This window comes from Sprattus sprattus, assembly GCF_963457725.1.
Source record: "Sprattus sprattus genome assembly, chromosome: 5".
NCBI classification, from domain to species: Eukaryota; Metazoa; Chordata; class Actinopteri; order Clupeiformes; family Clupeidae; genus Sprattus; species Sprattus sprattus.
Genome location: NC_137924.1, coordinates 2,983,032 through 2,994,238, shown reverse-complemented (window position 1 = coordinate 2,994,238; position 11,207 = coordinate 2,983,032). Strand labels below are relative to the sequence as shown.

General features: G+C 44.6%; 1 protein-coding gene across 1 annotated transcript in view; it reads left to right on the top strand.

The window, feature by feature from the left end:
- Positions 1 to 596: 596 nt before the first annotated feature.
- LOC308365569 (uncharacterized protein) overlaps positions 597 to 11,207 on the top strand; it is a gene marked incomplete at both ends in the record, with an annotated part of 42,116 nt that continues 31,505 nt past the window's right edge. The window contains 2 exons of the mRNA XM_080839038.1: positions 597 to 701; positions 10,885 to 10,918. Of these exons, the coding sequence (XP_080695164.1) occupies positions 597 to 701; positions 10,885 to 10,918 (139 nt within the window). The remainder of the gene's footprint in view (positions 702 to 10,884; positions 10,919 to 11,207) is intronic.

Below are 11,207 nucleotides of genomic sequence, written 5' to 3'. Positions count from 1 at the left end.
GTTAGACGTGGAATCTAGTGTCCATGTTACACTGGTGTTAGACGTGGGATCTAGTGTCCATGTTACACTGGTGTTAGACGTGGGATCTAGTGTCCATGTTACACTGGTGTTAGACGTGGGACTAGTGTCCCGCTGAAGTCTGGACATCAAGCATCCCTTAGCACCGGGGGGAGTCCAGCGAGAAGAAGCGTCAGATTTCGCCAGCATCCCCTGACAAACCTACCCTGCTGCAGTGAAGGAGACCAGCACCTTAAACCTACCCTGATGCAGTAAAGGAGTCCAGCACCTTAAACCTACCCTGATGCAGTGAAGGAGTCCAGCACCTTAAACCTACCCTGATGCAGTGAAGGAGTCCAGCACCTTAAACCTACCCTGATGCAGTGAAGGAGTCCAGCACCTTAAACCTACCCTGATGAGGTGAAGGAGTCCAGCACCTTAAACCTACCCTGATGCAGTGAAGGAGTCCAGCACCTTAAACCTACCCTGATGAGGTGAAGGAGTCCAGCACCTTAAACCTACCCTGATGCAGTGAAGGAGTCCAGCACCTTAAACCTACCCTGATGCAGTGAAGGAGTCCCGCATGAATGTTAACAAAGATGGCATTGCCACTGATGTGGGGCTCGGCGCCGTTCCCAGACCTGCAGCTTCCATTCATCCTCGCTGCTGATGTGGGGTGCAGATCCATCATCGCTGCATATACAGTAAGTGGGGTGCAGATCCATCATCGCTGCATATACAGTAAGTGGGGAGCAGATTCATCATCGCTGCATATACAGTAAGTGGGGTGCAGATTCATCATCGCTGCATATACAGTAAGTGGGGTGCAGATCCATCATCGCTGCATATACAGTAAGTGGGGTGCAGATTCATCATCGCTGCATATACAGTAAGTGGGGTGCAGATTCATCATCGCTGCATATACAGTAAGTGGGGTGCAGATCCATCATCGCTGCATATACAGTAAGTGGGGTGCAGATTCATCATCGCTGCATATACAGTAAGTGGGGTGCAGATCCATCATCGCTGCATATACAGTAAGTGGGGTGCAGATCCATCATCGCTGCATATACAGTAAGTGGGGTGCAGATTCATCATCTCTGCATATACAGTAAGTGGGGTGCAGATTCATCATCGCTGCATATACAGTAAGTGGGGTGCAGATCCATCATCGCTGCATATACAGTAAGTGGGGTGCAGATCCATCATCGCTGCATATACAGTAAGTGGGGTGCAGATCCATCATCGCTGCATATACAGTAAGTGGGGTGCAGATCCATCATCGCTGCATATACAGTAAGTGGGGTGCAGATCCATCATCGCTGCATATACAGTAAGTGGGGTGCAGATCCATCATCGCTGCATATACAGTAAGTGGGGTGCAGATCCATCATCGCTGAATATACAGTAAGTGGGGTGCAGATCCATCATCGCTGCATATACAGTAAGTGGGGTGCAGATCCATCATCGCTGCATATACAGTAAGTGGGGTGCAGATCCATCATCGCTGCATATACAGTAAGTGGGGTGCAGATTCATCATCGCTGCATATACAGTAAGTGGGGTGCAGATCCATCATCGCTGCATATACAGTAAGTGGGGTGCAGATCCATCATCGCTGCATATACAGTAAGTGGGGTGCAGATTCATCATCGCTGCATATACAGGAAGTGGGGTGCAGATCCATCATCGCTGCATATACAGTAAGTGGGGTGCAGATCCATCATCGCTGCATATACAGTAAGTGGGGTGCAGATTCATCATCGCTGCATATACAGTAAGTGGGGTGCAGATCCATCATCGCTGCATATACAGTAAGTGGGGTGCAGATCCATCATCGCTGCATATACAGTAAGTGGGGTGCAGATTCATCATCTCTGCATATACAGTAAGTGGGGTGCAGATTCATCATCGCTGCATATACAGTAAGTGGGGTGCAGATCCATCATCGCTGCATATACAGTAAGTGGGGTGCAGATCCATCATCGCTGCATATTCAGTAAGTGGGGTGCAGATCCATCATCGCTGCATATACAGTAAGTGGGGTGCAGATCCATCATCGCTGCATATACAGTAAGTGGGGTGCAGATCCATCATCGCTGCATATACAGTAAGTGGGGTGCAGATCCATCATCGCTGCATATACAGTAAGTGGGGTGCAGATCCATCATCGCTGCATATACAGTAAGTGGGGTGCAGATCCATCATCGCTGCATATACAGTAAGTGGGGTGCAGATCCATCATCGCTGCATATACAGTAAGTGGGGTGCAGATCCATCATCGCTGCATATACAGTAAGTGGGGTGCAGATCCATCATCGCTGCATATACAGTAAGTGGGGTGCAGATCCATCATCGCTGCATATACAGTAAGTGGGGTGCAGATCCATCATCGCTGCATATACAGTAAGTGGGGTGCAGATCCATCATCGCTGCATATACAGTAAGTGGGGTGCAGATTCATCATCGCTGCATATACAGTAAGTGGGGTGCAGATCCATCATCGCTGCATATACAGTAAGTGGGGTGCAGATCCATCATCGCTGCATATACAGTAAGTGGGGTGCAGATCCTTCATCGCTGCATATACAGTAAGTGGGGTGCAGATCCATCATCGCTGCATATACAGTAAGAGGGGTGCAGATTCATCATCGCTGCATATACAGTAAGTGGGGTGCAGATCCATCATCGCTGCATATACAGTAAGTGGGGTGCAGATTCATCATCGCTGCATATACAGTAAGTGGGGTGCAGATCCATCATCGCTGCATATACAGTAAGTGGGGTGCAGATCCATCATCGCTGCATATACAGTAAGTGGGGTGCAGATCCATCATCGCTGCATATACAGTAAGTGGGGTGCAGATTCATCATCGCTGCATATACAGTAAGTGGGGTGCAGATCCATCATCGCTGCATATACAGTAAGTGGGGTGCAGATCCATCATTGCTGCATATACAGTAAGTGGGGTGCAGATTCATCATCTCTGCATATACAGTAAGTGGGGTGCAGATTCATCATCGCTGCATATACAGTAAGTGGGGTGCAGATCCATCATCGCTGCATATACAGTAAGTGGGGTGCAGATCCATCATCGCTGCATATACAGTAAGTGGGGTGCAGATCCATCATCGCTGCATATACAGTAAGTGGGGTGCAGATTCATCATCGCTGCATATACAGTAAGTGGGGTGCAGATCCATCATCGCTGCATATACAGTAAGTGGGGTGCAGATCCATCATCGCTGCATATACAGTAAGTGGGGTGCAGATCCATCATCGCTGCATATACAGTAAGTGGGGTGCAGATTCATCATCGCTGCATATACAGTAAGTGGGGTGCAGATTCATCATCGCTGCATATACAGTAAGTGGGGTGCAGATCCATCATCGCTGCATATACAGGAAGTGGGGTGCAGATCCATCATCGCTGCATATACAGTTAGTGGGGTGCAGATTCATCATCGCTGCATATACAGTAAGTGGGGTGCAGATTCATCATCGCTGCATATACAGTAAGTGGGGTGCAGATTCATGGCTGCATATACAGTAAGTGGGGTGCAGATCCATCATCGCTGCATATACAGTAAGTGGGGTGCAGATTCATCATCGCTGCATATACAGTAAGTGGGGTGCAGATCCATCATCGCTGCATATACAGTAAGTGGGGTGCAGATCCATCATCGCTGCATATACAGGAAGTGGGGTGCAGATCCATCATCGCTGCATATACAGTAAGTGGGGTGCAGATTCATCATCGCTGCATATACAGTAAGTGGGGTGCAGATCCATCATCGCTGCATATATGTGGGGTGCAGATTCATCATCGCTGCATATACAGTAAGTGGGGTGCAGATTCATCATCGCTGCATATACAGTAAGTGGGGTGCAGATTCATCATCGCTGCATATACAGGAAGTGGGGTGCAGATTCATCATCGCTGCATATACAGGAAGTGGGGTGCAGATCCATCATCGCTGCATATACAGTAAGTGGGGTGCAGATTCATCGCTGCATATACAGTAAGTGGGGTGCAGATTCATCATCGCTGCATATACAGTAAGAGGGGTGCAGATTCATCATCGCTGCATATACAGGAAGTGGGGTGCAGATTCATCATCGCTGCATATACAGTAAGTGGGGTGCAGATTCATCATCGCTGCATATACAGTAAGTGGGGTGCAGATTCATCATCGCTGCATATACAGTAAGAGGGGTGCAGATTCATCATCGCTTCATATACAGTAAGTGGGGTGCAGATTCATCATCGCTGCATATACAGTAAGTGGGGTGCAGATTCATCATCGCTGCATATACAGTAAGTGGGGTGCAGATTCATCATCGCTGCATATACAGGAAGTGGGGTGCAGATTCATCATCGCTGCATATACAGTAAGTGGGGTGCAGATTCATCATCGCTGCATATACAGTAAGTGGGGTGCAGATTCATCATCGCTGCATATACAGTAAGAGGGGTGCAGATTCATCATCGCTTCATATACAGTAAGTGGGGTGCAGATCCATCATCGCTGCATATACAGTAAGTGGGGTGCAGATTCATCATCGCTGCATATACAGTAAGTGGGGTGCAGATTCATCATCGCTGCATATACAGGAAGTGGGGTGCAGATTCATCATCGCTGCATATACAGTAAGTGGGGTGCAGATTCATCATCGCTGCATATACAGTAAGTGGGGTGCAGATTCATCATCGCTGCATATACAGTAAGTGGGGTGCAGATTGCTGTCCCAGGAGACGTACGATGGGCAGGGGATTGCCTACTCAATCTGCTCAAGAGAAACTGCTGTGTTACTCGTCGAAAGCTGCTGGCTGTTTTTCAAGGAATTATTAAGGATTATTATCATTATTATTATTATTATTAAGGATCCATTATTAAGGATCCAAGGCTCCATGTGCCAGTGGACTTAGAGGAGGTGCACCAGACAGGCAGACACTGTTGCACCCAGAGATAAGATAAGGGTTTATTGTCCTGAGCGTACGAAAGGAGGTCTCGTTTAAGAAAAGGGGGACGGTAATAAAGAACATTTACTTATGACTCTTTGACTCTTACTACTTTACTCTTTCAGACAAATATTGTATTATTGACTCCACTACATTTCTATGAACGTTCCTGTTACTTGTTGCTTTGAAGTCAGCAGATTCGATAGGCCAAACACTGTGTTCATCACACTCCTGCACTGTCAGTTAAGTTCAAAGTGCTGCATGCAAACCATTGGACCAGCCTTGGCATTGCTATCCTTCCTAACCCAAACCATTTGACCAGCCTTGGCATTGCTATGCTTCCTAACCCAAACCATTGGACCAGCCTTGGCATTGCTATGCTTCCTAACCCAAACCATTGGACCAGCCTTGGCATTGCTATCCTCCTAACCCAAACCATTGGACCAGCCTTGGCATTGCTATCCTCCTAACCCAAACCATTGGAGCAGCCTTGGCATTGCTATGCTTCCTAACCCAAACCATTGGACCAGCCTTGGCATTGCTATGCTTCCTAACTCAAACCGCAGAAAGAAATCCACTCAGAGGGTTCAAAATGAGCAACCAACAGTCAAGGTACAGTAAGCCAACCAGCCTTTGAGGATTCACCACGCAGAATAATCCACCATCAGCCTTGCTTCAGGGCCTCATGTACCAAGCCCAGTACTGTAGGGCCTCATGTACCAAGCCCAGTACTGTAGGGCCTCATGTACCAAGCCCAGTACTGTAGGGCCTCATGTACCAAGTCCAGTACTGTAGGGCCTCATGTATCAAACCCAGTACTGTAGGGCCTCATGTACCAAGCCCAGTACTGTAGGGCCTCATGTACCAAGCCCAGTACTGTAGGGCCTCATGTACCAAGCCCAGTACTGTAGGGCCTCATGTACCAAGCCCAGTACTGTAGGGCCTCATGTACCAAGTCCAGTACTGTAGGGCCTCATGTATCAAACCCAGTACTGTAGGGCCTCATGTACCAAGCCCAGTACTGTAGGGCCTCATGTACCAAGCCCAGTACTGTAGGGCCTCATGTACCAAGCCCAGTACTGTAGGGCCTCATGTACCAAGCCCAGTACTGTAGGGCCTCATGTACCAAGTCCAGTACTGTAGGGCCTCAAACACACACACACACACACACACACACATACACAAATATTCACGCCCACACAATTATGTCCCGGTGTGTGTTTTGCTCTACTTTTGTCTTGATCAACCCGCCCTCCTGGTGATGATGTCACTCTGCTCTGTCACCTCTCTCCTGGAACCAGTGCTCACTGCATGAAATGTGGGATTTACGACAGTCTTCGTGTATTGCCGTAGAAGCCCACATTGGTGTGAAAGCCTTGAATGTCAATATGTAATGGTATGGTGTTATTGAAACTTACTACGTGTAAAAAAGACTAGAAATTTAACGTTTATTATTCTAGTCTAAAGTTTCTAATGTTGCCTCGGGCGCCTTTAAGTGAACATAATTAAAACTTCACATAAGTCCACTAAACAATTCCCAATTTGCACGCTCCAGTAACAGACGAGAAATACCGCAGAGGAGGGAGGAATGATAAACCAGTGACTTGGTCGCACCGATGAGCTAAATCCTTACCAGCAAGGTGGCTAAGCGGTTAAACACAGCACCATTAGGTACACAGTACCATTAACCTGAAGAGCGCAGGTTGGAGACTCGCGAAGCTCGCGTAAGATTTCAAAATCTACCTGAAAAGACACAGGTTAGATATTCACGAGTGGCAAACATGTCCCAAGTTGCGAAATGACTATCTCAATATCAGAGTAAGCCCGACTCTGTATAATTACATGCCAAAAGTGAATCTCAAGAACATTACAGAGAGGAAACTCTGGAATATGAGTGGAACAGCCTCGAAAGTACATTGCAACCCTCAAACTCTGAAAATGAAAGGCAAAGCAAGAATCTTGATAACCCCGAAATCAAAACCCTAAAGACAGAACTCTGAAAACGGAAGGCAAATCAAGAAATGTGATAACCCCGGAGAAAAACGACAGAATATTAATTAAATTATTATCGAGTACATTTTAATTTTGCTTTTATGGGGCAATAGCTGTAAATGGGAGGGGATACGTTTTGTCAGTTGAAAGCTTACCTATAGACAGAATCTCATTCCGTCTCATCACAAGACGTTTTAATTAAATTCCTTGTCGTTTTCAATCAATGGCTGCAGCAGGGTGTGTGTGCCTAGACTGCTGACAGTCAATATGCTAATAAGAGCATTTCGCACCTCTGTCAGCGGGAGGTGAGAATGCTAAACACATCGCCCCCCCCCTCCCATCGCCGGCCTGTTTCCGGGAAATTCTGCAGGCAGACGGATATTTCGGGGGAATGTCCGCGATCAACCAGGAATGGTGAGCATTCGCGGCTGTATCACAGCGTGTACGGGCCCGATAATCTTGGTTTTTGTGCAGTGGCTGTTGCCATGGAGATCAGGCGGTGTAATGACACAGACTGTCTCTACCTGTATAAGAATGACAGTGAAAGAGGGGAGGGGCTATGACATATGTGTGTAGACTTCCTAGCTTTACGTGCCTTAGTTTTTACTTCAATCTTTTTCTTTATTCTTCCTTTTTGATATTTCAATTCTCTAATACATACCTTAAAATACAGAGAGCTTTGTGTCACCTTTTGCCAGAGACAGTGCGTGACACACACACACACACACACACACACACACACACACACACACACACACACACACACACACACACACACACACACACACACACACACACATTCCTTTCTGCTTCTCTCCTGTTGGACCAGAGGAACTGGTTTTCCTCTCTGCACACACACTTCATCCTGTGCGTGTCACTTTCATTATCACTCGATCACAGCAGAGTAGTTGTGTGTTCTTTCTCCTCCGAGACGACTTTTCTCCAAAGACGATGTAAATGGTGTCTGAAGTGTATCAGATAAACCCATGACCACTGGATCTGAACAGGACTGGGAGGGAAGCACAGAGACTCAGCACTACTGAGAGATGAAGTGAAGTCGGTAGATCAGCCATTCCAGACGAGGGACTGTTTCTGGGAGAGAAAATGGCCTCCATATCTCTCTGAAGAGGAGTTGCCTAGTTTACGCTGAAACACTCAGGGATCCTTTTCTCCTGTCATGAATTCACAGTGTGTGTGAAGCGTGTCAACAGCAGGAGTGTCCAGTGTGCAGGAGAAACAGCCTGTGTGTGTTTGGTGTGTTAAGATTCTTAGAAGCAGAGGGACCACAACGTCACTCTCATAGCTGAAACACCAGACTGAGGTAAGACCTACTTTGTGATAAGCAGAAATTATTTATGTAAGAATACTTTATGCATAATCATTTATCCAATGCATATCACTGTTTAAAGGCAGTAGAAATACAACAGATTACTCCAGTCTTAAACAGCTCATGATGTAAAACATATACATATGGGTGAGTGTACAATAAGAGGCAGCATACAGTACCTTGCGTAAGTATTCACCCCCTTGGATGTTTTACCCTTTTATGGCTTTTATAAATCAGTCATGGTCAATATAACTTGGCTTTTTGGACAAAAAAATTCACAAAATAGCTCTCTTTAATGTCAAAGTGAAAATATATTTCTACACAGTTATGTAAATTAAATACAAATATGTAATGAAAATAAGTGCTTGCATAAGTATTCACCCCCTTTATCACCCCCTTTATATAGACTCACCTACTTCAACAGAGGTCCAGCCAATTGGTGCTAGAAGTCTCACAATTAGTGATATGGGGATCAGTGTGCAGTAAATGTGTCTCAAGTGATTGTAGTATAACGACACCTGTGTCTGGAAGGTCTATTCACTGGTCAGTATTCAGTAATCAGTATTCCTGGCTACTGTTACACCATGAAGACCACAGATCACCCTAAGAAACTCAGAGAAAAGGTTATTGAAAAGTACAGGTCAGGGGAAGGATACAAAAAAATGTCCAAGGCACTTAACATCCCCTGAAATTCTGTTCAATCCATCATCAAGAAATGGAAGGAATATGGCACATGTGTAAATCTGCCTAGATCAGGCCGTCCTTACAAACTGAGTGACCATGCAAGAAGGAAACTAGTAAGAGAGGCCACCAAGACACCTATGACTACTCTGAAAAAGTTTCAAGCTTCAGCAGCTGGTATGGGAGAGACTCTGCATACCACCACTGTTGCCTTGGTTCTTCACCAATCAAAGCTTCATTGAAGAGAGCCACTGTTGAAAAAATGCTCCACTTTGGTCTCATCAAACCACAGAACCTTCTTCCACTTGACCATGGAGACTTCCACATGCCTTTTGGCGAACTGTAGTCGATCCTTTTTTTCAACAGTGGCTCTCTTCCATAAAGCTTAGATTGGTGAAGAACCAAGGCAACAGTGGTGGTATGCAGAGTTTCTCCAATCTCAACTGCTGAAGCTTGAAACTTCTTCAGAGTAGTCATAGGTCTATTGGTGGCCTATCTTACTAGTCTCCTTCTTGAACGGCCCCTCAGTTTGTGAGGACGGCCTGATCTAGGCAGATTTACACATGTGCCACAATCCATCCATTTCTTGATGATGGATTTAACAGAATTCCAGGGGATGTTTAGTGCCTTGGACATTTTTTTGTATCCTTCCCCTGACTTATACTTTTCAACAACCTTTTCTCTGAGTTGCTTAGAGTGATCTTGGGTCTTAATGGTTTAACAATAGCCAGTAATACTGATTACTGAATACTGACCAGTGAATGGACCTTCCAGACACAGGTGTCGTTATACTACAATCACTTGAGACGCATTTACTGCACACTGATCCCCATATCACTAATTGTGAGACTTCTAGCACCAATTGGCTGGACCTCTGTTGAAGTAGGTGAGTCTATATAAAGGGGGTGATAAAGGGGGTGAATACTTATGCAAGCACTTATTTTCATTACATATTTGTATTTAATTTACATAACTGTGTAGAAATATATTTTCACTTTGACATTAAAGAGAGCTATTTTGTGAATTTTTTTGTCCAAAAAGCCAACTTATATTGACCATGACTGATTTATAAAAGCCATAAAAGGGTAAAACATCCAAGGGGGTGAATACTTACGCAAGGTACTGTATACATACAACATGGGCCTTCCTATATATTCTTTCATAGTATTCAATATAGTCTGATCTATACATTCTTTAATAACATTGAATATAGTTATATCTACGTATTCATTAATCATACACACTGTAGCCCTATCTATAGATTCTTTAATTACACACAATATAGTCCTACCTATGTACTCTTCGATAATATTCAATATAGTCCTATCTCTGCATTCATTAAAAACACACAAGACTGTCCTATCTATACATTCATTAATACCATTCAATATAGTCCTATCTATACATTCATTAATACCATTCAATATAATCCTATCTATACATTCATTAATACCATTCAATATAGTCCTATCTATACATTCATTACAGTAACACCATTCAATATAGTCCTATCTATACATTCATTAATACCATTCAATATAGTCCTATCTATACATTCATTACAGTAACACCATTCAATATAGTCCTGTCTATACTTTCTTCTGTATTCTTGTGTATTCTTTAATAACACACAATGTAGTCCTGTGTCTGGTCAGAAATACAAGGAAAGTGAAACATTGGGGGGAGAGAAGGGGGGGGGGGGGGGGGGGTGATGATGATGATGATGATGATGATGATGGATAAATGATTAGCGTCATAGCTAAGTGAGGTAATCATTACAGCAGTGTGTTTTATAGAACTGGAGTTTGTCTTAGAATCTATCCTTAAAGCCTTAGAAGGACAGGAATAGAAAGAAGCAAGTCTACTGGACGACTCACACTATAGACTGAGAACACATGACACAATGATCTGTCTCTGTTTCAGGAAGGCAAAATGGCAGCCGCAGTCATGGACAAAGGTAAGAGATATCTTAGTTTGTGTGTTTGTGTATGTGTCTCTCTTTGTTTGTGTGTGTGTGTGTGTGTGTGTGTGTGTGTTTCTATGTGTTTGTGTGTGTGTGTGACTGTGTGTTTCTCATCAATCCACACACATCACTCCACAATTACAAAGAAAAGCGGTTTAGTTTAATTATAAAAACAATAAAAGACTGAAATACTCATTAACATAAGTCATCAGACCCTTAGTTATGACACTTACTATTGAGCTCTAGGGCATCCTACTTGCATCAATGGTCCTTGAGATGCTTC